This window comes from Arvicanthis niloticus, chromosome 2 (genome assembly GCF_011762505.2).
Source record: "Arvicanthis niloticus isolate mArvNil1 chromosome 2, mArvNil1.pat.X, whole genome shotgun sequence".
NCBI classification, from domain to species: Eukaryota; Metazoa; Chordata; class Mammalia; order Rodentia; family Muridae; genus Arvicanthis; species Arvicanthis niloticus.
In genome coordinates, this window is record NC_047659.1 from 4,697,502 (window position 1) to 4,723,527 (window position 26,026).

General features: G+C 48.6%; 2 protein-coding genes and 1 long non-coding RNA gene across 8 annotated transcripts in view; 1 reads left to right on the top strand and 2 right to left on the bottom strand.

The window, feature by feature from the left end:
* Positions 1-310: 310 nt before the first annotated feature.
* LOC143441241 (uncharacterized) lies at positions 311-8,423 on the bottom strand. The gene is made up of 2 exons (XR_013108456.1): positions 6,598-8,423; positions 311-586 (listed from the first exon to the last, which is right to left on the bottom strand). It is a non-coding gene; the product is annotated as an uncharacterized LOC143441241 (long non-coding RNA).
* A 1,671-nt stretch (positions 8,424-10,094) lies between these two features.
* Positions 10,095-11,832, top strand: Brd3os (BRD3 opposite strand). Its single transcript, XM_034496893.2, has one exon. It carries the CDS (start codon positions 10,996-10,998, stop codon positions 11,248-11,250), a length of 255 nt encoding a protein of 84 aa, XP_034352784.1. The 5' UTR covers positions 10,095-10,995; the 3' UTR covers positions 11,251-11,832.
* Positions 11,833-15,360: 3,528 nt separating this feature from the next.
* The window catches only part of Brd3 (bromodomain containing 3), a 52,835-nt gene continuing 42,169 nt past the window's right edge, over positions 15,361-26,026 (bottom strand). For 4 of the 6 annotated variants that reach the window (XM_076928332.1, XM_034496888.2, XM_034496890.2 and 1 more), the window contains exons 7-13: positions 24,514-24,642; positions 21,841-22,032; positions 20,945-20,995; positions 20,357-20,598; positions 17,608-17,900; positions 16,833-16,958; positions 15,361-16,151 (exon numbers count right to left, since the gene is read on the bottom strand). In XM_076928332.1, coding sequence (XP_076784447.1) covers positions 16,036-16,151; positions 16,833-16,958; positions 17,608-17,900; positions 20,357-20,598; positions 20,945-20,995; positions 21,841-22,032; positions 24,514-24,642 — 1,149 coding nt within the window. In that variant the 3' untranslated portion in view covers positions 15,361-16,035. The remainder of the gene's footprint in view (positions 16,152-16,832; positions 16,959-17,607; positions 17,901-20,356; positions 20,599-20,944; positions 20,996-21,840; positions 22,033-24,513; positions 24,643-26,026) is intronic. The other 2 variants (XM_076928334.1, XM_034496891.2) reach the window with 1 other exon arrangement.

Here is a 26,026-nt window from a genome sequence, read left to right on the forward strand (position 1 = left end):
TAAAGGCGTGTGCTACCACCAACCAGCGAGGGCAATTTTTTGATTAATGGTTGATGCCTGCAGGGCCAGCCTATAAGGGGGAAACGCTGCCCTTGTCAGGTAGTTCTAAATTATATAAGAAAGCAGGCAATCAGAAATGGATGCACATGCTTGTAATACCAGCACTTGGTAAGCAGACAGATCTACATAAGTTTGAGGCCAGCCTGGTCCACCAAAAGCTCCAGGACATTCAGGATGGACTACACAGAAAAACCTTGTGTCTTAGTTAGGGTTTTACTGCTGCAAACAGACACCATGACCAAGGCAAGTCTTACAAAGACAACTTTTTAATTGGGGCTGGCTTATAGGTTCAGAAGTTCAGTCCATTATCATCAAGCTGGGAACATGGCAGCGTCCAGGCAGGCATGGTATAAGAGGAGCTGAGAGTTCTACATCTTCATCCAAAGGCTGCTAGCAGAATACTGGCTTCCAGGCAGCTAGGAGTAGGGTCTTAAAGTACACACCCACAGTGACACATCTACTCCAACAAGGCCACACCTTCTAATAGTGCCACTCCCTGGGCCAAGCATATACAAACCATCACACCCTGTCTCAGAAAGAAAAGAGAAGAGAAGAGAAGAGAAGAGAGGAGAAGAGAAGAGAAGAGGACAGACAGACCAGGGGAGAGGAGGAGAAGGGAGGGGAGGAGAAGAGAGGGGAGGGAAGGAACAAGAAAGAAACAAAGCAGGCTGAGCAAGCTATGAGGAGCAAGCAACTTGGCTTACTACCCAAGTTCCTCCATGGCCTCTGCTTTAGTTCTTGCCTCCAGGTCCTGTCCTGAGTTCCCTCAGTGATGAGATGTAACCTCGAAGCTGAAGGCTGAAGTAAACCTTCCCAACCAAGTTGATTTTTGTCATGATGTTTTATCACAGCACCCACCCACCCACCCACCGACAAAATATTTTACAGTAAAACACACACACAGACTTGGAGAGATGTTTGAGAGATGGCCTTTTGCCTCCTGCATGGTCAGAGCAGAACTCAGCCTGCAGATATCTCCTCTTTGCCTGGCTCTCTCACTGCCATCTGATGTTAACAGGATAACTTCCCCCAAGCCTGGCAGAAGTCCCCACTGCTGGGTGATTTTCCCAGGGCACAAGCTCAGCTGGTTCTACAGAGGGAGGCAGCTAGGGCTGGTATAAGTTCCTTGGCTTCTGTCTGGAAATGGAGAAGGGTCTGACTATAGCTTCTGCTGGGCCAGGGGCAGAGCTCTGGTGAGTGTGATCCCAGATCCCTGTACGATAAGAACCAAAGCCAGGCATGGTGGCTCACACCTTCCTTTAATCCTAGCACTTCAGAGGCAGAGGCAGGTGATCTCTGTGAGTTCAAAGCCAGCCTAGTCCACAGAGTGAGTTCCAGGACAGCCAGGGCTACATAGGCAGATTCAGTCTCAAAAGAAAAGAAAGAAAGGATGAGGGAGGGAGGAAGGAAAGAAAAAGAAATAGAAAAAAAGAACTGAGTTAGAACAGAAGAGGCCCCAAAGGGTGGCCTTCTAAGACATGGAACCCTTTAAAAAGACCCGTAAGGTTTAGCCTCCCGAGCTTAAGCTTGGGGTCACTAGTAGGTGGGCCAAGCCATGACTAGGGCTTCCCCACCCCTCTAAGCCCTTGGGCAAGTCATCATTCTCCACCCTATGTGTCCTATTAGGGGCCCGGGCCTTCATCCAGCTGGAGGCAAGAAGGTAGGTGGGGTCCTAGGGGTCTGAGAAGGAGGCAGACATTTTTACCACTTTCCCAGCAGCAGAGGGACGATGTAACTATGTACTGGGATGCAGTGACAGCTTGTAGTACTTCAGATGCGGAATGGAAGGGTAACATCAGGACAGTGCTGATGAATGACTGTTTCAGGAGCTGGTCTCACAGGAGGGAGGCAGTGAGTGATTCAGCAGGGATTTGGAAGACAGAAAATATTGAGTACTAAGGGCTCTGCTGTTGGGATCACAGCATGGAAAGTCCTTGTTCCCACAGATCTCCAGAGAGGCCAGGACTATTCATCACACAACATTGTCTTTCCATCCAAAAAGGAGGCAATTAACAGCCTGGTGACCTGCATTATCTGTTGAGCCAGGCCATACCAGGCTCCTACAACTAGGACCTGAGGCTGGCTAGTAATCTAAATGACCCTTACATTATCTGTATAGCCAGAGGCTCCCCCAGGCTCCCACAACCAGGACCCAAGGTGGCTAACAGTCCAAATGACCTCTATGTTCTCTGTATGACCAAGACCATCCCAGACCCTTCCTTAGGCCCTCAAGCTAGTATAGGTAGCCTATCTCTAGAACCCATCTTCTTGGGGGAAATGGCATGTACCCTGAGTTGAGTTTCCATGTAATTATGCTCCCTTGCCTGTCAGAGATTGGATTATATCGGGAAACCTTCCCCCAAATTGTAGTGTTTTAAATACACTGACAATGAGCTGCCTGGTATCAGACTCCCCAAGTCGATCCAGGTTGATGAAGTCAATCTGAACTGAATTTTCATTCTGGCCTCTTCACAGTTTGCTTCCCAGAAGTGACAGCCTGCAGGGTCCCCCTCACTCCATAGATTGTGAGTTCTCCAGCCCTGCTTCTCCTACAGCTGAGGCTGGGCACCTAGTGGAATGCAGACATCCTGATCCCTGATCCAGTAAAACCACAGGTTGGGGATAGAGGTGGAAAGATGGTTAATCAGTTAAGAAAACTGGCTGCTCTTCCAGAGGACTCCAGTCAGATTCCCATGATGGGACCTACATGATGGTTCACAACCATCTATAGCTCCAGTCCCAGGGGATCCAACACCTTTTTCTGAGGACACCAGGCATGCATGTGACAGTCTGACACATACATGCAGGCAAAACACCCATACACATATAATAAATAAATAAATACGTTAAAAAAAACAGGGACAAACAACGGCAATTTCTCCCTGATAGAACCTGGCACAGTGAGGTAAGAGCCACCCAGAGGCAGCCTCAGGCTGGCAGACAGCACTGGGACTGTGAGAGCTCAGCCACACAGGGACCATCAACATCAACCTCCCTCAGCCAAGGGTCAGGGAACAGCACACACAGAAGAGTGGGCAAAGGAACATAAGGGCTGGAAGAGGACGTGGGACGTTGTCTTCCGTGAGACAGCAGCTGTGGTCTGCAACAGACCTGCACAAGATCAAACCAGTCAAAATTCCAGCATGGTGAGCTCAGGACTCCCAAGGTTCCACTCCTAATGAAAAGGCTACTGGCAGCTGATGGCTTCTGAAAGAGAACTTTTCCTTGGGGATGTCGGCTCTGGGTAGGCTGTTTGTGCCCCAGTGGGTAACCCCACATGTGCATGGTCAGCATTAATTAGACTCAATGTGCTAGTAACAGTAACAATAACTGGCATGGTGGTGCACTCCCATAATTTGGGAGAGAGAGGCAGGAGGGTCTCTGTGAAGCCAGCTTGATCTACATAAGGAGTTCCCAGGCCAGCCAGGGCTACTTAGTGAGACCTTGTCTCAGAACAAACAAACAAACAAACAACTAATAATAATAATAAGACATGAAACCAAAAGTGTAGGTCCTAAGGAAGAGTTGGAGGGAGTTAGTAGGGGTCTGATACGATCAAAAAAATATTGTATGCGTACATTAAAATTTCAAAAGTCGAATACAAAATATTACTTAGGGCTAAGGGTTATAGGTCAGCATGTGCCATGTGTACACAAAACACTGGTGCAAGCCTATAATTCCATCTGCTCAAGAAGCTGAGACAGGAGAATTATAAATCCAAGACCTGCTTAGATTACATAGTGAGTTTCAGGTCAGGCAGTGATATATACATGGAGACCTTGTCTAAGCAAATAAATAACTGAATGAGTAACTGAATGAATGAATGAATGAATTCCATACTTTTTTATTTCTCACCATCTGCGTTCCCCAGAAGCTGCCATTGAGCCCCACTACCTGAGTGACTAGAAGGAACAATCTGATTGGTCAGTGTTTAGTTAAGGCTGCTCTTTGACCTGTCCCCTAAGACCAGCAATATCCATGGCTTTTAGCCATAGCTTGGCCAGACAATCAATCCTAACATCCTAACTTCTTATACTTTTTTTCTACACCAATTTCTGTGTTAGGCTTTGTAGCAGGGTAAATGGTGTGCCCCCCCGACCCCCCAAGACATGTATACATGAAACCCCTGAGGCCCAAAATGGGTTTGGGTTTTGATTAAGGGAGGTGGTCTTGTCAATGAGGTAATTTTACATTATTTTCATGGCCTCTCAATCTAGTGTTGTATCCTTAGAGACTTAATAACACAAGACAGAAAAGAAAGGAGGGGAATAGCCATGCCATTGCTGAGACAGAGACAGAGATGGAGTGACTCATCCACAAGCTAAGGATGGTCAAACAGAGGGCAGTCACTAGTAGCTAGGAAACACTGCAGACAGCTTATTCCCAAAACTCTGGCAGCAAGAGTGACCTTGTCCACAATATATATATATATATATATATATATATATATATATATATATATATATATATATATTTTTTTTTTTTTTTTTTTTTTTTTTTAAAGACAGAGTCTTATGTATTTTGCAGGCTGGTCTCAAACTCACTATGAACTTAAAACATCTTCTGACTTTTCTGTTCCTTCCTCCAGAGTGTAGGAGATACACACTGCACCACCACATGCAATTTTCTGAAGTGCTAGGTGTTCTAACCTGGGCTGTGTGAATGCAGACAGACACCCTATCGACTGAGCTATATCCCCAGTTGCCAGCTACAACAGAAGTTCCAACAGCTCACTTCCAGAAGAGAGAAGAAATAGAGTTCCATCAGTTCAGATGTATATGGAGCTTTACTGCCACACCCCCACAGGGCCACACCCCCACAGGAAGCCACAGAGCAGCTACCATGAGTAAAGAGTGTACTACAGAACATGATCCAGTCAGGAAGACAGTTAGTGACCAGACTCATCATTAGGCAGCTGGAGATCTAAGCTTGGACACACACTGGAACTGGCAGCACCAAGGGTCAGGGATTTAGGGTTAGGGATTTAGGAAAAGCTTCTGCAAGCACCCAACATGTAGAGCCAGGAGGAGCCAGCTTACCTGCCATGGCCTGCCTTCAGAAATCAGGTTATGGAAAAGGGTGTTTCTTTGTGCATCTCTTTTGGACCTACATTCACTAGCCCCAAGCCTTGCACGTTTGCAAAGTGAGCAGAGTCCAGGCTGTTTTCTGGGCTATCTGTGGGTTAACTCATTTTCTACCTTGCAATCTCTTGCAAAGTGTCTAGGCTTGCCACATTTAAAACAGGCCTTTTTGTCTCTAGTTGCCAAAAAGTCTCTTACTGATTGTCCTTGCATGGCAGCCACCATAGCTAAGCTCTGTTGGTAGGAGGGACCTATATCAGAACAGAGTCTGATATACCCTGTAAGCTGTGTCTTTTTCTTTGTAGGGTCTAATGGCCACTTGGCAGGCAGGATTAGCATTTTCATACGCAAATTGTTTCACATAATCTACACCTGCCTCTGCATTACCAAAAATCCTCCCTGTTGTCATTAATCAATGAACAAAATCAGATCGTTCATCAGGCCCTTGTCTGACTGCTGTCAAAGATGCACCAGGGTCTCCCTTTGCCAGGAGTTTACACCAAGCCTTCATGGCTGCATTTTGAATTTGAGCATATAAACCTGGGTCATATTGCATCTGGTTATCACTAGAAGCAAATTGCCCTTCTCCTACTAAGGCATCAAAGGACCAACCATTGCCTGCCTGAATGTTTCTCCTAGCTGTTTCTTTACAATTCTCATGATACTCTGATTTCCAAATAAGATGGTCTCCACCGCTAAGAACTGCTCTAAGGTATTTCAATCACTAGGAGTCAGCCTCTCTTCTGCAGCAGACTGTAAAATTGCAAGAGTAAAGGGAGCAGTGGCACCGTATTGTGATAGTGCATTTTTTTTAATTCTTTAATAATTTGAAATTTAAACCCTGTGTGATGTCTTCAAGCAACCCCTTGAGCATCTCTGGTCTCTGATACAGGGAAAGCCTCAGCCTCTCCCTCCTCTATCTCTAAAGCTAGAGGATAGGGACTGCCTTTGGACTCTGGGTTGAGGAACGCAAGGAGTCGGGGGATTTTCCTTACCCTCTCGAGACCTTTTTCCCGTCTTTAATTTTTGTAGCTGATTAATTAAGTCCTGATACTCTTTTTCTAACTCTATTAGTTGTTTAAGAATAGAAATTTTGTCCTGTAACTCCTTTCTGGGATCTACAACCACCATCTCCATAGTGGGAGCATTTGGAGGTGGAGGCACACAGGGAGGGGGCCTTCGAGAAGAGGGCCATTCAGGGTCAGAATGTTCGGCTGCCTCTTCCTCTAGGTCAGCACAATCTGGCTCTGACAAATTGTCATCAACCTTTGGTCTTATTTTGGATTCTAATTTTGGATGTATACCTTTCTTTTTATTTTGAGCATGAAAGGCAGCATTCAAACAACGAAACAAAAGCAGACAATTAACACACGTGAGCAGCAAACAACAAAACCAAAACAGAGAGTTGAGTTCAGGCTGACTTGTTTCTTGACCCATTTTCATTATCACAACTTACCTTTCTCAACACAGCAGATTCGTGGTCACCTTCTGAATTTTCAGTTGATCCTTCTTCCGGTAATGTCCCTCACTGTGTCTCTCGTTTTTAACTCCCTTTCGTTGAGCGCCAAAATGTCCCGGACCTCTCTGCTCAATGCTTGGGGGCCAAAAAGTCTTGCCCGAGCTGCTGCTCTGGTCCTCGGGTCAGGGTCTAGCAAGAGAGAGAGTGGGAATGGAGAGGAAGAGACGAAAAGAATGGAGACAAGCCAGAGTGCGTGACCAAGTCCCGTTTCTCATTTATTGTCTCCTCCTGCAAGGAAATCCTGGGTATTTATAAGCACATGCAGGAGAACACAGCTGAAGACACTTTACCACGTGCACCATGCAGCTGGGATCACTAAACAGCAAAACAAGGTATGTGGGATAAACAAGATGTTTATCAGAGTGTGCTTCAGCTGTTGTAGGCTGTTGAAAAACAAGTCTCTTGTCAGGTTATATGGCTCGAGATGGCTGCAAAGCTGATAGCCGCTTTCTGCTAGAAGTAGGCTCCCAACAGATGGTTACTTGTACCTGTAATCTCACCACCCTAGAGGCTAAGGCAGGAAAATCATTAAGTACTCAAGAAGAGGGACTGGAGGGACTGCTCAATGGTTAAGAGCACTGACTGCTCTTCCAGAGGTTCTGAGTTCAATTCCCAGCAACCACATGGTGGCTCACAACCATCTTTAATGGAATCCGATACTTTCTTCTGATGTGTCTGAAGACAGCTACAGTGAACTCACATACATGAAATATATAACTCTTTTAAAAAACAAACAAAACAAAACAAAAAACTCAAGAAGAGCCAGATATGTTGGCACACTCACCTTTAATCTCAGCACTTGGAAGGCAGAGGCAGGTGGATCTCTGTAAGTTCAAGGCCAGTCTGGTCTACAGAATGGGTCCAGAACAGCCAGAACTATACAGAGAAACCCTGTCTCAAACAAGGCAAAAAAGAAGGAGGAGGAGGAGGAGGTAGAAAAAGAGGAGGAGGAAGAAGAAAAGAAAAACTGTCTGGAACTCCTCAAAGAACTCAAGGAGGACATGGGCTACCTGGGCTACACAGTGAAGCATTGTGAAGGAGGGACGCTGGGGCACTAGGGAAATGGTCCCATCAGTAATGGACTTGCTACACAAACATAAGGACCTGGGTCAGTTCAAGGACCCATAATAAAGCCTGGCATGATGGCATGCATCCATTACTGAGGAGGTAGGGACAGGAATATCTCTGACTAACTTGTTTTGCCAAATTGGTATGCTGTAAGTTCAGTGGAAGACGTTGTTTCAAAAAGTAAGGTGCAGGGACTGCGGGGATGGTTCTGCAGGTACAGGTGCGTACAGCCAAGCCTATCTGAGCTTGATCTCTAGAACTCACATGGTAGAAGAAATGAACTCCTGCACACTGTTTTCTGACTTCCGCATCTTCCATATGCACACGTGCCATCCTTGCCCCCCCACACACACACACACAAATGAACAAAATGGAGGCCGGGGACAAGGCTCAGTAAGTGACATGGGTCGGTAAGTAAAGGAATGTGCCACCAATACTGACAACCTAAGTTTGATCCTTCAAGCTGAACTCTAATCTTCACATGTGTCTAATCTTCACATGTGTACCAACGGCATATACATGACCACACATATGCACACACAAATAACTAGAAAGACGGACAGACAGGCAGACAGATAAATGCCCATGTAAAGAATTGGTATTCGCTGGGCAGTGGTGGCGCACGCCTTTAATTCCAGCACTTGGGAGGCAGAAGCAGGCAGATTTCTGAGTTCGAGGCCAGCCTGGTCTACAGAGTGAGTTCCAGGACAGCCAGGGCTACACAGAGAAACCCTGTCTCGAAAAACCAAAAAAAAAAAAAAAAAAAAAAAAAAAAAAAAAAAGAAAAGAAAAAAAAAAAAAAGAAAAAAAGAAAAGAAAAAAGAATTGGTATTCCAAGCAGGGAAATGGTGGTACATGCCTTTAATCCCAGCACTCAGGAGGCAGGAGGCAGGAGGCAGGCAGATCTCTGTGAACTCAAGGACAGCCTGATCAACAAACAAAGTGAGTCCAGGACAGTCAGGGCTGTTACACCAAGAAACCCTATCTTGAAAAACAAAACAACAACAACAAAATGGTATTCTGCAAGTTGATTCTGTTTTGGCGATATCCATGGTGTCAATATTCTTTTTTCTTTTCTCTGTCTTATTTCTTTGAGACAAGGTCTCAATATGTATGTAGCCTTGGTTGACCTGACATTCACTGCCTAGACTAAGCTGGCCTCAAACTCAGAGATCTGCCTGCCTCTCCCTCATAAGTTCCGACCACCACCATCACACGCTGCTCCCTCTCCACCATCCCCTGATATCAATATTCTTAACTGGCATCGGACTAAACTGTGAAAATAAAACCTTATGAAGAAAAACAATGGACAGGGCATCAAAGTGTTTGGTCGGGTCTAATTGGAGTGTATGCTGAATTTTCCTGGGGCTTTAGGACAATTCAAATGAACAGTATGTGGAATGGCGGAGTTTCACGGCTACTTTTGAAATGATGCATCCCACGCCACATTAAATAAATTGAAAACAAGCGTGCTCATCATCTGAATGGGATGTCAATAGTAACAGCAATAGGTCTGACAAGGAAACCGCGCAAAGAGAATAATAAGGACTGAGGATAAAGGTTCGCCTTAGAGCACTTGCCTAACATGCCCAAGGCCGTGGAGTCAAACTCGAGACCACAAAAGCCCTAACCCAAACATAAAAGCCTCAGGAACCCTGTCAGGATAGAAAATTGGGAAGGTGCCTTAATGCTAACTCCTACTCCCTCTTCAGCATCTCCTCCAGGAGGCCTCCTAGCCGCTCCTCACCCTCCAGGCTCCTCCTCACACCTGCCCCCAAGCTCTTCTCACCCAAGCCTGAGACCTGTGCGTCTTCCCTAGGCTCCTTTATCTATCCTGGCTTCTCCCTTTGTCTTTACCATCCCCTCTACCGACTCCTGCAATACCCCTTTGCTCCCCCTAAACGCCTCTTCTTCCTCCGCCTGTTCAAGGCTCCTCCTCTCAATCCTCATCTTCTCCTCCCTAGCTCTTTCTTCTCCCGCTCCTTCCCAGCTCCTCCATTCCTCTCATGCTCCCCACTCCAGAGCCTCTCCATCTCCTAGATTCTTCCCCCACTACACACTCCCTATTTTCTCGGGATCCTGCTCTCTCCACTCTTTCCTTATCCTGGTTCTTGCTCCTCCCGACCTCTCTTGCCACTTTCTCCGGCTCCTCCTCTCTTCCAGCTCCTCTCCTCTCCCTTTTCTCTCGTTCTCCTCCTCTCCCTCTTCTGTCCGCTCCCTTGAGTTCCTCCTCTCTCCCAGCTCCTCCTCCCTCTCAGTCTCTCCCCTTTCCTTCCTCACCGCTCTCTGGCCGCTCCGCCTCTCCCTCCGGGTCTTTGGCTCCGCCCCACAGAATGATCGATGGGTCCGTCCGCAGGCGGGTCCTCGGCGCTCGGCTCGCCACGCCTGCGACGCTGCCATGGAGACGTAGCCGCGGCCTCCTGGCTCTACCCGGGACCTGGATCCCTTGCGTCAGCAGGCCCACGCGTGTCCGCGAGCGCCGATGACAAAGTCAGCTTCGCTGGAGCATCCGGGCAAGCGGTGACTTTGACGGGCGCAGGGGCGAGGGACTCGCATTCTTCCTCCTCTCTGATCCATAGCTGAGGAAGGTTTCTCTCACCAGCAGAGAGGAGACCCTGGGACCACCAAGCATCCATGGATTATTAAGGGACCTGAGATTGTCCAACCGCCTCATCCTTCCACTCAGCTCAGCTAGCTGCATCCGTGAGTAGTCTCGCTGAGCTCTCTGACCCATAGAGGCTGCTCCTTGGTGGTGAGGCCCATACTGGGCCTGTCCCTGTCTGTCTCCCCTCCCGACAGTTTCTTCCCTTGGCAATGTCACCCTTGGTTAAGAGTGGAAGACTAGATGGAAGAAAGGACCTGAACCAACGCTTAGTCCACATTCCCACTGTGTTTTGAGTGGTGTGGGCAGGTCATCCCCTGCTGCAGGAACCTTGGATTCATCTCTTTGAGCTCAGCAGTATTGCGGAGGCAGTGGACACCTGACAGGCTTCCCAGGAGTGGTGTGGCGTCACTGTCAACACTATAGCACTTTCTGTCTGGAATGGCTCTCCCATGGCTTCTGAATGGTCAGAGATGTGTCTTGGAGTCTCCTGCCTTCCTAAGGATCTTTCTTACGGAAGGTCTGAGTTACCTACTTTCACTATTAAGTTGAACAAGGACTCCCAAACCCAACATCTATCAAGATTGTTGGGCAACTAAAGCAAAGCAGCCAGCTGTTCCTGGCCTAGGAGGGAAGCCAGGTGTGCAGGACCCTGGACCTGTGGGATGAGTGGGCGAGTCCCGCTGGCAGAGAAGGCCCTGTCAGAATCCTATGCCCGCCTTCGGTACAGGGACACATCCTTGCTCATTTGGCAACAGCAGCAGCAGAAGTTGGAGTTTGTACCACCCAGTACATACCTGAGCAGAAGCCGCAGCATGTGGTACTCCCAGTACGGAAATGAGGCCATCTTAGTCCGAGACAAGAACCAGCTTGGGGTCTCTAGGGACACGGGCCAGTCTAAGTTTTGCTCGATCATGTAATTCCAGGGAGAAGACCCATGATGGCCATGAAGATCAAGCTGTGGTATAAAAGCCCAACACCCAAGAATGTCATCCAACGCTTTATTAGTGGCACACTGGGCCCCTTGATGTTCCCCTCACTGCTCAGGCCCAGGAAATGCTTCCAAACAAAAGGGAAGCAAGAGACACATCCCCCCACCCCCCAACCTGCTCCTATGAGCTGCTGCCTGTTATAGAATGGGTCAAGTCCAGGGTAAGGAGAAGAGTCTCTTCTTGCAGGGTCCCAAATCTGTCAGTTCACTGCAGTGACATGTGAAAGGCCGCCAGTGCTGGTAGTGACATTCCAGAACCAAGAGTTTTAGTGACCAATTGCTCTGTATGTTACTGCATCAAGGTAGCATCCACACTGGCCACCAGATGTGGTCTCATATATAGGCGTGTCCTTAAGCAAAATGTGGCCCAAAGTGATGGGGGAGGGGGAGCGGATTCTAATGGTGAAGCACTGGAGCCTCTCTTCTACCAGGTTGCAAAGGCTAGCACAGTCCACCCCGTGGCTATGCAAATGCAAACCCAAGCTTTCTAAATAAACATCTTAAGACCCTTCCCTTTCTCTTTTTTCTTGTGTAAAACCTTACCTGGCTTTCTAAAGTAACAGTAATGGAGATGAGATTGCTAAGAGCCACCATCAGAGGGTTTGCATGTCTCCTCACTCTACACTGTATGCTGTTACTGATCCAGAGGCACCAGCCCCCCCCCCCCCCCAACCTGGCTCTGTCCACTCCTCACCAGGCATTTAACTGGCAGGTGCTACCTGGCTCGTGATGGATGCAAAAGACAAGTCTCACCCATGGCTGTGTTCACTGTGCTGTGCATCTCTTTGCAGATGTGCACATCTGTGCTAGAACTATCAGGACACTGTGCACTCCTCATCACTTCATCCACCCTGACTAGCTGCAGACTCCTGGGGAGCCTAGGTCCTTTGGCTCAATCTCTGCTGAAATCAGGGCATGGATTGGACTTTTGTAGTATATCCCTGTAAATGTAGAGGAAACTCACTATACACTATGGGCTGGTTGGTCTGACCTGGGAGCCTAACACTTGGAAATTGTTCCAAGTTCATTACTTTCTGTAAAGCCTTTCAGTTCAACTGAAGTCCTGCAAGCAAACTGCCCATATCTGGAGTTCCTACCACCTGCTTACATATCACCCTAACCCAAGGCCATCTGCATCCAACAAAGCACATTGACTTGGAACACAGATCACAGACTGTTAGGAGTGTAAGCACTTGTGGGACAGCTGTCTTCAGGCGGCTAGCAGATATGGGTAGCACACAGGCATCATACTCCATGTAGGACACTGGGAAGCCACTTAGCTGCTTACACAACAAGAAGATGCCATCTGTACTTAGGCCAGGCCAGTGCTAGAAGACACTAGTCTGAGAAGTTAAGTGTCAGCAAGAGTACCAAAGTAGCCTGACCCACTCTGGACAGGACAGACATCCTCTCGGGCCCAACATGAACCTGCTCTCCAGGACTGATACTAATGGTGGTGGCCACCTGAAACTTCTCAGAATTCCTTCTTCGCTGTGTCTAAGCCACTCACTCCACAGCTCACTCTTAGTGAGTAGTATAGGGCTCTCTATATGTTCTAACTCGCATTTCCACTGGGCCCGCTACACTTGGAGACCTGTACTGCATCGAGGGGCAGGTGAAATGGACATAGTGAAACAACCTGAGGAGAGGCTTGACCTCACTTGGACAGCAGGCAGTATAAATGAGGATTGCAAAGGACTCCCCGTACCCCAGCACCATGGGCGCTCTGTGTTCTGTGAGAGGGCACCACCCTTACTGTGTGGTATAGGCCTTAAAGAATTCAGTTCTCCCTGAGCTGCAAGAGGTGAAGTGTAAGGACCTTGCCATGTGCCCTTTCTTACCAAGAGGCACCACAAGCAAAGAGCACCACAAAGACACAATCTTTTTTCCCTTTCTTTTTATTATGAAAACAAAACAAACACCCTAGGAGAAAGGTTCATGATTACCAGAGACACCAGAGTACTTCCTACTGTTTTTTACTCTGTGGTGTTGAGGCCGGCATTGCAAAAACAAGCTAAACTACTTACAATGGACTCATTTTCAGTAACTGACATTTACAGGAATATACTAGAAACGGCACTAAAAAGTTTAAGAAAAGTTACGGTAAACTTGCATGCACATCATACAGAAAAGAAACGTTTTAAATATATATATATATATAGATATATATATAAAAAAGGAAAGCTTCTGGAAGTGTTATGCCAGGAGCAGGGACAGTGATGAACAGGACAAAGCTTTAACAGTGGGCTTGCATTTCCCAGGTGACTATAAAGACATGACAGCTGCAGAAAGACAAAACCCAGAAAACCATACAAGAAAATGTCTCCAGTCTGTAAGCAAACTGAGCTAACCAGCCTGTGGAGGTCTGAACCCCAAAGACTGCCAAGTGCCCACCCGCCCCAGCCCTGCATGTGACCCTTAAGAAAGCCTGTAGACAGCTGCCCTCCACCTCCATATAGGACAGTTTAAGTCCCTGTAACTCACTAGAAGGGAATGACAGTTACCCTGCAGCCTGGCATTGTGGGGACTGGGGTCCTCCAAAACTCTGAAGACAAAACAATTTAAGTCTGGACAGAAAGAGAAAAAAAAAAAAAAAAAAAAAAAGTTAAAAGCACCAATGACCAAGGCTGATCAGTAGGGACCACAGCCACAGGAATGCCAGACTCTCCACCCCATGCCCAGCTCTGTACCACCGCCCTGCTACGGGGACATGACCCCAGGGCCAGACTCTGTTTGCCTAACGGCTCACAGGGGCACTCACTGTACACATGCCCAGGCACTGTGTCTTGCCTAAGCCTGCTGGCTAAGCTGTCAGGGTAGGCCACCACTGAGACCTCACATGAAGGCCTGTCAGTTTACTCTTATTTCTTACAGTCACAGCTTAAATATTCTATTAAAGATCTGTTTAAAAAATACCTTTGAAAAACAAGGGTAACTTTTAAAAAATGGAACCTTAAAATCCACTTATATCTTTATTATAAACAAAACTGGCTTACAAGTTTAACTGGCTGATAACTCACCAGGCGTCTAGACATGCCAGCCAGCCAGCCAGCCACTTCCCGAGCTTGACACCCACTGCCTGTCCACATCGAGGGCTGGTGGGATCGACTTTAGAAATTTAAATATGTCCCATGTAGGGATGGTAAGGCTGAGTCCTTGGCTCTGCCTAGAAGCAATGGAAGAAGCTGCAGGAACCAGCCCCAACCTAAGGAAAACCATACAATACAAGGCTCTGTACTTGGTGCTCTCAGGTGGGGGTCAGGAGAACCAGTCTTCTGAGCTAACTGGAAATTCTTGAACAGGGACCCGTGTCAAAAGTAGACAGCTCAAGGAGAGCCTCTGCAGACTGCAGTGGTGGGTGCTTCCAGGCCTGGGAGGCTGGCCTGTGCACTCCTGACTGAGGCCACATGCTCAGAACTAATCCAGGCTGACCCTGCATTCCAAAACCATTCAGCGGCCTCAAAAACAACAAACTGAACAGGACTTTCTGTTAAACTCTGTATATTATTACTTTTTACAATAGAAAATTAAATGTCAAGACCTTGGCCTGATATACATCACTTTTCTCTCAGCTTACATACAAAGCTCGTGTTGAAGAACCGAGGTTCCCTCCGTTGATGTCTTTTAAAAGACCAGAAATTAGTAAGAAAAATTAAACAGATAACGTTAAGATGAAGATGTGCTGCAGCTGAAGGGTGTCTAAGTCCCCAAATTTCATTTAAAAGACAAAAAAACAAAAAATGCCAATGAGCCCAGAGAAGCCAGCTGTGACGAGCACCAGCACCAGGGCACACCACCACGGACTAGTCTCCTTGTTACCAGAGGCCTGCTTCCTCAATGTTTCTCTCAATGCACTTATTTATGGTTTTTTTTTCTCTTTTTTTCCTTTTTCATTTTTTAAAAAATGACCAATGATGTTAATAAATAAAGTATTTATATATACATAAAGCTGAGGAGGTGGTTCAGAGTGTCAAGGGCGGCGGCTGGGCGGCACTAGCAGAGTGGGGACGCTGGGCTGGAATTCTGTAGAAAATGGATGAACTTACAAAAAGTGTTGGTTTTTTTTTTTTTTTTAATCTTTTTTTGTTTGTTTTTATTCCCTTAAGTTGAGGTAAAAGTTTCGGTGTCCCGAAATCTGCACGCTGTACACACAGCCAAAGGACCAGAGAACTCAGCACCCCCTTTTCCTCCACACCCAACCCAGAGGCGTGAGGCTCTGGTCTGCAGCTACCAGGACCCACCACTAGGGCCTGGGCTGGTTCCCATGGGCTGACACATTTGTCTTCAGCCCCTGTGGAGAGAAGTAACCTGCTGGTTAGTGTTCTAACAACTTTGAAACACAGAACCCATTCCAGAGAAATACCCTTGAAAAACTTCCTTCAAGTTACTGAGGAGAGGCTGGGCCTAAGGGACAGGGCAGGTCCAGCCACGCCTCCAGCCTGCCTTGTCTATTCCACCAGGTCAGCATCCCAGGCGCAGTCTCCACACAACTAAACCAAGCTGCAAAGGCATTTCCCCGCAGAGCTCGGCCCTCTCGTGGGGTCTGGTGAACGTGTGAGGCTCTCCGCCCTACCGGAGCATAGCTGGAAGAGATCATAACACTGAAGTAAAAGAAAACCTGCACACCATGGAACGAAAGTATATTAACCATAGGAGGGGACACTGCAGTTGGCGTGCGCCACGTCCATTTGTCCAGCTCTGTTCCAGTCCCAGTTCACTCTGAGTCACTGCTGTCGGAGCTCGATCCACTGGAACTGCTGCTGGCAGACTCTGAGGAGCTGCTACTGCTGAGCCTTGATGGGCCTCCTGAGGGAGCTGAGCCGGACTTCTCTGCAAGGAACACAGGAGTGGGAGAGACCCTCGCTGAGCAGTGTATCATCAAAAGTGTGCATGCTGGGCTAGAGATGGCTCAGCGGTTAAGAGCACCGACTGCTCATCCAGAGGACCTGAGTTCATTTCCCAGCAACCACAGGGTGGCTCACAACCATCTGTAATGGGATCCGATGCCCTCTTCTGCTGTGTCTGAAGACAGCTACAGCGTGCTCATTTACATAAAATAAATAAACCTTAAAAAAAAAAAGTGTGCATGCTGCCACATTGTCACAAGTCATATAAATATTTGAAGAATGCCCTTAAAATAGCATCTAGTGGCCACGTGGTTGCACTAAGACACTTGTCTAGGTAGGATCCCAACTGACCACTGGTCTCAGACTCTGACCACTGCCTACACATCCTGCTGTTCTAGAGCATCTCTGAAGGTAAAGGGAAAAGGAAACACACCACTTCTACACGCTGGTGACCAATGTTTACGAGTAAAGAGGCAGCAGGGGTAGCGCTCTCTCTCTCTCTCTCTCTCTCTCTCTCTCTCTCTCTCTCTCTCTCTCTCTCTCACACACACACACACACACACACACACACACACACACACACACACACTCTCTCTCTCACTCACACACAGTGTTAGGAGGTTGACCCTGTTCTCCTGCCCACATGAAAGACCTCAATGGTTACCTTTCTTGGTGGGTTTCTTGCTGTTCAGCTGTCCGCTGACATCCTGTAGCCGCTTCTCCAGCTCCTTTTTCTTCTCCTGAGCCAGCTCCTCTTTCGATTTGGCCGCCTGCTTCTTCCCGCTTGTTGCTGTGGAGTAAGTAAGCAGTCAGACATTCCTTACCCAAAGCCAGCATCCAACCAGGTGGTCAGAAAGTCCCAGTCCCACACCTTAGTGCAGGCATCACCAGCTTTGCTGCAGGGTCAGGGTATCTCTGATACGGAGCTGGAGGAACAGGAAATGGCAGGGTGACCTGTAATCACCACCACCACACCACATTTACTGAGTCCTCGCCATATATCCTCATATCTCCTCCTCGCTGGAGTCCAGCACCTGGGCTGTGACCTGTCATCTGTTCCCATGGGACAGGTACAGACCCTATCTCAGCCCTCCCTCAGCACAGCTACTCTTTCCTGCTGAGCCACAGAGACTGTCATGCTCACTCCCTGGCCCCTGTATCAACATCACCCTCAACTCTGTTCCGGAGTGATCAAGAACCAAACATTTCCACAGCCACACGTAGGTTGGCATGAGCCTAGATAGTGAGGGGCTGCCTTGGGGCTTCTCTTCCTCCCAGCTTCTAGCACCTGCAGACCCAGGCAGTGACTGGTCCTGTCTGTTCAAATCATCAAATTCAGGATGCACTTTAGCTAGGGTCAGGGTTCATCCCGTGGAGATTCTGTACGTGATCAATGAAGGGAATGGGATACCAGCACCATGCTCTCCCAGACAACTTACATAACGGTTTCCTCTGCTTTTTCTGTAAACAAGACTTGACGTATCTCTCCAGTTCCCGCAGCGTGGTTGGCTTCAGGGTCTCAAAGTCAATCTCGATCTCATCTGGGTTGGAGTCCCGAAGCGAGGGCTCCCGAGACTGAATGATGTGCACCACACGTCCCAGCTTCTCACCAGGCAGCCGGTTGATGTCTAGGCTGAGTTGCCGCTTTTCATCATAGCTCATGGGCAGGCCCTCCTCCTCTTCCTCTGAGTCGTAGGATGCAGAAGCCTGCTTGCCGCCCTTCTTGAGCTGTCTGAGGCAGAAGACAGAGCCACATGGTGTTGAGTCTCAGTTATATATGTCCCACCACCTAGCCCATTCCTCCTTCACTAAAGACTATTTTCTTCCCTAGAGGTTACCCAAGGTTCCTCAGGGACAAGAGCTGGGCAAACTGTCTGAGGATGTCTAGTTTGCCTGCCAGAGACAGGCAAGAGCCTACCTCAGGGTCAGAAGAGCTGCTTCCTGGCCCAGGGTTCAGTCAGGAACTACCTACCACCTCTCAAACCTAACAGGTCAAAACCAGATCTCTACATTCATACTATTTAAAACCAGGGACAGGATGGGCAGTGGTGGTGCACGCCTTTAATCCCAGCACTTGGGAGGCAGAGGCAGGCGGATTTCTGAGTTCGAGGCCAGCCTGGTCTACAGAGTGAGTTCCAGGACAGCCAGGGCTATACAGAGAAACCCTGTCTCGAAAAACCAAAACAAACAAACAAACAAACAAAACAAAAATAAATAAATAAAAATAAAAATAAAACCAGGGACGGAGTGATGACATGGTCAATGGGGCCCAAGTGTGTCAGTTATTACACTGAGTGGGAGCAGCGGAGGGAGCAATGAAAGGAAGAGACAGTCACATGAGAAGCAAGACCTTCAGTGATAAAGTCACTAAGCTAGTAAAACACACCATGCAAACTCAACAGGCAAGATGGTAGTAAATACCCTGTCTCTGAGATGGTGGAGAAAGCTAGACACGGCTACATTATACTTTCACAAAGAAGGCTACGGGGTTGGTGAGACAGCTTGGTGGATGAAGGCCTATAAATCCTAGTTCAATCCCTGTATATACACACTTCAATGGGAGAACCTCCTCTGACCTCCACATGTACACTGTGGTGTGTACAGACACAGACACACAAATACATGTGATTTTCTGATTATTTATTGAGCCAGGTTCTCAATACATAGCCCTGGCTGGCCTGAAATGCACTATGTAGACCAGGCTGGCCTTGACCTCACAGAGATCATCTCTGACTCCTGAGTGCTTGAATTAACAACGTGTGGCACCATACCCAGCACTGCAAGTAATTTTTTAAAGAGTTTAAAAGGGACCAAGAGCTCTGTTCTTACAGAAGTCTGGATCTCAGCACCCACAGAGCAGCTCACAACTACCTCCAACTCCAGTTCCAGGGATCTGATATCTTTTGTTGGCTTCTGAGAGAATGCAAATACATGGTACACAGTCATGCATGCAGGCAACATATAAAATAAAAATAAATACTTCTTTTTTTAAAAACTGTAAAAGCAAGTCAGGTATGGTGGTGCACACCTTTGATCCCAGCACCCAGGAGGGAGACAGGTAGATCTCTGTGTTTGAGGACAGCCTGGTCTATGCAGTGAGCTCCAGGATAGAGACCCTGTCCCAAACAAAATAAAACAAAACAAAACAAAACAGATTTAAAAGCAACAACAGGGAAGATTTCCCTTCAAGGACTGTTATCTGGAGGAGACTGGATACTGACACAGAGCCTCAGCCGCATGTCAACTGCCCATGACGACACCTCAGTCCTCAGACGGACGCATGCATTAAAGCCAGGCCCCCCGAGTGTCGAGTGCAGGAGTCCCCCAACATACTCAAACGTCAGGAAACAGAAGAAAATCAAAGTCTTCCTAAAAACTGTCCCTAATTACTCTGAAATATTATATCGCACCATTTCATAGATTCCAAATCCAGACAAAAACAGTCTATGGGAAAAACTGATTTCTACATCCTTTCTAAGGAGAGCAAAGAGAGGCAAAGGAATGTGGGACAGAGACCCTGCACCCCGCACGGTCCCAGGGCCGCACACACCGTTCCTTCCCAGTCCGTTCCCAAGCAGCCCTCCCAGCCATCAGCCCCACTGCTGCCAACCCCTGTGGCACCATTCCAAGGCAGTGTCCTTGCTTCCATGACCGCTGCCCAAGAACTTGTCCTCCACAATGGACAGACGTGATCTTCCTCTGAGGATGCCTTACCAAAGCAGGGCACTGGCAATCTACATGTGTCCTCTCCCAGTTTCCCCAGGACCATCAATTCCACCCAAAGAAGCAAGTCTTCGAGGCTCACCTGAGGCTCTGTGCCCAGCTTCTACTGCCTACCTGCTCACTTGCTGACAGCAGCAGCTGCTGCTGCCACCCAGCTACAGAGAAGCCTCTTCTGCTCTTTAACAGGTGTGCCAGAAATTAGAATGCCTGGCTCCACCGTGAAGCCCCTTGGTCCACATCAGGAAAAGGTCCCCGACACATAAAGCAACAGATGGCTCCTCCAATAGCGCAAATGCTTTAACGTCCAGCACCAGAGTGAGCCAGACAGGTGAGGGTGGCCTTCCCAGAAGACTTCACAGGCCCTCAGTCACCCTGAAGCCCTACTCCAGTTCCTATGTTTCCACGGACAACGCTCCGTGTCCCAGGTCTGGCACTCCTTCTGAGGACCCGGCAGGTGACACCCACCTGCTGGCTGTGCTTGTGCTATTGGCCTTCTTGCTGGGAGCCTTCTTCTGCTGCGCCTGTTTGGCTGCCGGAGCTGCCTTGGCCTTCTTCTCCTCCTCAGACTTGGCCTTGTGCTTCTCCTTCTCTTTGTCTTTGTCCTTGTCTTTCTTCTTCTTCTCCTTTTCCTTCTTCTCCTTCTTCTTCTTTGGTTTGTTCACTGGAGCCTGAGACAAGGCAGCCAGCTGTTCATGCACGGCCTTCAGCTAGAAAAGAGCAAGCAACTAAGCGGGTACTCTGGGAAGGTCTGTACCCATGTGGCTGCCTCAACTACGTGGGATAAGCCAGGGGCATCTGGGCCCCACTCTGCCTCTGGAAGCCAGAGAGATGCAGGGAAGCACTTCCCAGCCCACTCTGCCCCTCTCTGTGCCTGCTGGTGAGTCACGTCACCTTCTGAACCTGTTCCCTCACCTATGGGGACAGGGACCCACCTCCCAGGGTGGCTGCTCAGAGGCTGGGCTTGGGGCAGGTGACACAGGAAGAACTTGTAATAGCAGCTAATACTTTCATCGTTAATGCTTATCTTTCAGATGAGAGGACTAGTGTAAGCACCTGCACAGAGGAGACATTCAACAGCTGATCCTGGAAGGCTCCGCAGCCAGTCTGCGGGATCAAAGCGAGACAATGACAGCGGCTCATCCTCCTGGGGCCCGACCAGCAGCCGGCAAGACAGAGTGCTGCACTCATGTCTTGGGGAGGGGCCGCAACCCAGCATGTACAGGTAAGCAGGTGGCCTGTGTGGCTCCTGGGTACCTCAGGAAACGCTACATAGCAACAGGGGAAGGTACCATGCAGTGGGAAGGACTCATCAGCCCTAAGGCCACACACCTCGTGGCCAATTCCCTGCTCCATGACCTCATCATCACAGAATCTGACATGCAGCTCCATCTGGGAACACTATTCTCCTGGCCCTGTCTCCCCTGGAGCCACCTGCTCACACACACTACTATCTCGGTGGCTGTGCTCTGACTTTGCAGGGCTGGCTGCCACACCTGGGAAAGTAGTTCATATAGTCAGACTGTTCCTCAGAACAATCAGGTCTCCTCATTCTGCACAGCAGGGAGACTGAGGTAGATAGAGGTAGGCATGAGAGGCACAGATCTGAACCAGGCTCCGAGGGGTTCTTGGAACCTGGAGCACACCCACTGTAGCTGCTACTTAAAAGGCATTATCGTGGCCTGTGTATGACTCCCAGGCCTTTCTGGAGAGCCCCACCCCCAGGGACCCAAGAATGACTCAGGCATACAAGTGCTATCGGCCACCTGTGTGCTCTTGGGTGTCAGGCTCCAGCCTCCTCAGACCCAGAAAGGGTCTGAGCAACTCCAGAGACTGCTCCAACAGCACAGACAAGGGCTGCAGCAAGTCAAGGAAGGGAAAAGGGACAGCTGGCAAGGGGCCAGCTCAGGCAGCTAGGCTTGGTGGGAAGCAGCAGAGATGGTTATCCTCACCTGCTCCTGCAGCTCGGCCAGCCGAGTGGCTCGCTCCTCTTCTGAGTCTGAGCTGCCTGAATCTGAAGAGCTCTCCTCACTACTGCGGCTGCTCTCAGCCCCTTTGCTCACGATGGGGGCTGTGGGAGCCGGCAGCGAGGGCGCCTCCATGGGCTCATCGGGCATCTTGGCAAACCTCATCTCAAACACATCCTGGGGAAAAAGAGGGACATCTCAAAACCTGCAAGGTGGCCCCCCTAGTACCTAAGATGCCGCCCAGCAGCACTACACCGCTCAGGCCTGAGTGCTCTGCAAAGGGACAAGCGATTGATTCCCCAGTGCGGGCCTAGCGGGGGAAAGAGGCCGGCCAAGTACAGATCTGGCTTTCTAAGGGGTGGCACACAGCTCCCTTTGACTAAACCTGCAAGTCTTCTACAGGAGGCAAACCAGCCCTGCAGCCCTCGGTGCCCAAGCTCCTCAGGAATGCTGTCTGTAAACAACAGTGCCTTTCCTTCAGCCCTAAGGACCAGCAGGGACCCCAGGCACAGGATCACCTGATCCCCTCCCTGGGCTTTTACTGCAGTAACACACCTCACACCAGAGTGCCAAAATGGGCAAAGCTGCATTCTAGCAGAGCCAAATTTAGAAAGTCCCTTGCAGCTGCTGCAGGACCAAGCCCTTGGAAAACCTTGATGAAGAACACTCTATCCTGAGGCTTTTGAAAATGTATGAGAGGGCCATGTGGAAAATAAGGAGGTCTTCCCATTGCCTGCCTCATATACTGGACCTACCCAGACATGTGTGAGCATGTGCACACAAGCACACCCATCATGCTGGAGCACAGCTTCTGAAAGTGCCTACTCTGAGTGTGCCCTTAGACTCCGCCCAAACCTTAGATCCTGAACTAACAAGTCAGAGGTGTAGGAGGCTACTCCAATCCCCAGAGCACAGCCCATAAAATTAACAGTGGTGACTACTGAACAGCACCAATAACAAAGCTCCTCTACCCTCCATGGCTGGATGGCCACCAGTCACCTTCTGCAGGACAGCTGGCCTTCGTTTTGTTTTGTTTTTTGAGACAGCATTTCTCAAAAGCTCTACCATTTCCTGGAACTCACTCCATAGACCAGGCTGGCCTTGAACTCAGAGATCGACCTGCCTCTGCTTCCGTCAAGGCGTACACCACTGCCTGGCTGACAGCCTGGCTTTTAGCAGCACAGTGTCCTTTGAGATTGTATGACAATGCCTTTGGAGTCCACAGAGATCAAGTAGACAGGACATCTACAATTACTTCTGCACGTAAGAGGACCTTCATAACTACTGTGCCTGGTTTCCCAGCAGGGCCTGTCCAGAAGGAGCAGGGCACAGCCAGCACTGAAGAGACCTTATGCCTCACAAGGCCCACATTCCCTCACAGAGGCCCACTTTCCCTCCCAGAGGTCCACTTTCAAAGGGAGGTGAGAAACATTAGGAGGACCCACAAGTGGGAAAAAAGGTTTGCCCACCAACCCTCATAACCCAAGATGGCTGTTAGGGAACTAAGAAATGTTCACAGAACATTCTGGGTCCCCAAGTCAGGTGTAGTTGAAGTTTGTAATACAAAACTCAGGAAGCTGAGAAAGCTGCGAATTCAAGACCAGCCTAAGTTACAGAACCAGAATCTATTTTAAAGTCTTTTTAAAATTTATATTTTATGTGTGTTTTGCCTGCACGTATGTATATGAACCACATACATGCATATGCACTGCTCACAGAGGCCAGAAGAGCGTCAGATCCCCTGGAACTGGAGTTATAGATGGTTGTAAGTCACCATGCAGGTGCTGGGAACCAAATTCAGGTCCTATGCAAGAGTAACAAGTGCTCTTAACCACTTAAGCCAACTTCCCAGCCCCTCAGATTCAGTTAAAAACAGCAACATAACATAAAAAAAAAAAAAAAAAAAAAAAAAAAAAAACCCCACAAAAAAAAAAAAAAAATTACAAAAACCAAAATAAAAATGTTCAGGTGCTGAAAAACTTCATAATCTTTACCTTTGTCACCAAAAGGAAAGTCTTTTGATAACTTCCTTCAAATAAATAAGCAATCATCAGGAGCAGAGGAATCCTGGTGTTCTATGCAGCACCTTGTCCTTGGCAGTACACCACACACACACAAGTATTCACACACCCTGGGTGAGACTATGTGACTTGCTCACACTTGCACTGAAGGCTATGCAGAAGACTCTGGTCTCTCCTTAAGACAGTCTGTGATTTTTCTCTAACAGAGTCACTGTTGTTGACTGTGAACCGACCCAGCCCTGCTCTAACACCACAGTAGAGCAGACACACCCACCAGCCCCACTAAGGTACACCAACCCCAAGTGGATAGGCAGTGATACTCTATAGGACAGCTAGGCATGGGCCTCTGCAGCCATAGAAGCCACTACCTGCTTCCTACCTTCCCATCACAGCCTACAGCTTGCAGAATCAGAGGCCAGTCTACTTACGTATCCTGGAATCTACTCTACGATTAGCAGGATCTCACCGCCACACAGGTAAAATGGGCTGTGGGAGTGAGGGTCCTCAGAGGCCTGCCTGCTGGGGATGCTTTGGAGACTTTGCATCACTGCCCCATGTGCCCAGACTATATCCAAGGGCCTCAATACCCACAGCATAATGCAGCTGTCAGTCACACTTACACCCAGCCCTGGGTTACCTGGAGCTTCCTGGCCATGGCCACCACTTCATGGTCTGGAGGGTTGTACTTATAACAATTTGAGAACATTAACCGGATATCCGCAGCGAAGCCCTGTGCATCTGGGTACTCGCGGCTATCCATCTTCCTCTGTAACAAGCAACAAGGTGTGAGCAGACCATGTAGGGGATAGATTTAGATCCTCAGAACATCCCATGGCAACCAAGCCAAATGCCAGTCAGAGCATCTGGCAATTAGCTTGGGGTCCTTAAAGGAAGGAGCCCTCAGGAAAGGGATAAGAGGTTCAACAAGAAACATCTGGGCTTCAAGGACAGAGCCACAGAATGGAAGAAAGACTGGGAGATAAGGCCCACACCAGCCTCATCCTCATTTAGAGTTTTCGGTTCCATGTGGCATGTATCGCATAAGGTTCTGGTGTTGGGAGCTTTAAGGAAATTTCAATCCCAATCTTGGGAAGCCCACTCAGTTTACAGAAGACACTGCTTTTCCTGAGAGCAATCTAGGAGCTATTACCAACCTGCTTTTTACATCTTGGGCCCAGAGGCAGCTCTGAGTTTGTGCAGGGGTGGAGGACAGGGCAGTACAGGTCTGTGGAGCCAATGCTGACAATCACAGAAACCACCCTGGAGCAAAGCACCTCAAACTCCACTGAAGCCTAGCCCAAGCAGTCCCAGCAGAGGCATGTTGGGCAAGGTCACACAGACAAACAAAGCTGGGCAGGGCAGACTGGTGGGGACTGGATTGGCATACTTTAAGCTGCTTATGAGGGTGTGGGGTTCCTGTCTTGTGTGGAGAGCAGAAGAGTCAGAGATCTAGGGGCTGACCCCAACTCCTGACTGGATATGAGTTCCTACAGAATGGAGGGATCTCATAACAGGCCTGGCCTTTGTGCCCAAAGACACGCATGTCTCAGCAGATGGCTGCCTCCTGGAGCTGGTGTGATACATGCAAGAACAATTCCTGAAGCTGGTCTAAAATGTTCCAGGACAATTTCCCCCTTAGGCTTTATCATTAAAATCTATACTGTACTGGGTGCTAGAGAGATGGTTAAGTGCTTAAGGGCAAGTGTTGCTCTTGCAGAGGAGCAGAGCTCAGTTCCCATCACCCACACGGTCGCTTACAGCTTCTCTTAACTCCAGTTCCAGGGCGTTCAAAACACCTTCTAACCTTGATGGGTACCAGACATGTACATGGTGCACATACACACAAATCTAAAACAAAAATGAAACCCGTAACACACTCAGTGCTTGCTCCTTTACTGCACAGCATTTAAGTCTTTCAGTCTGTAGTCTCGGACTCTTCTGCTTAAGTCTTTTCACAGGCTGTGCCAGTCAGTTTCACCCACGCACTTGTCACCTGGGTAAGCACACAGCCTCTCTGTAAGCCCGAACAAAGCACATGGTGACTTCCCAGCGAACTGAACACACAAAGCTGCCTCATCTTAGACAGGGCAACCAAAGGAATTATCCTTTCCCAGTGCAGCCAAAATACTGCAAGTCCCAGCAAAGTTCCA

Coding starts and splice junctions, on each gene's coding strand:
- Brd3os (XM_034496893.2), top strand. CDS start 10,996: ATGAGTGGGCGAGTCCCGCTGGCAGAGAAGGCCCTGTCAGAATCCTAT.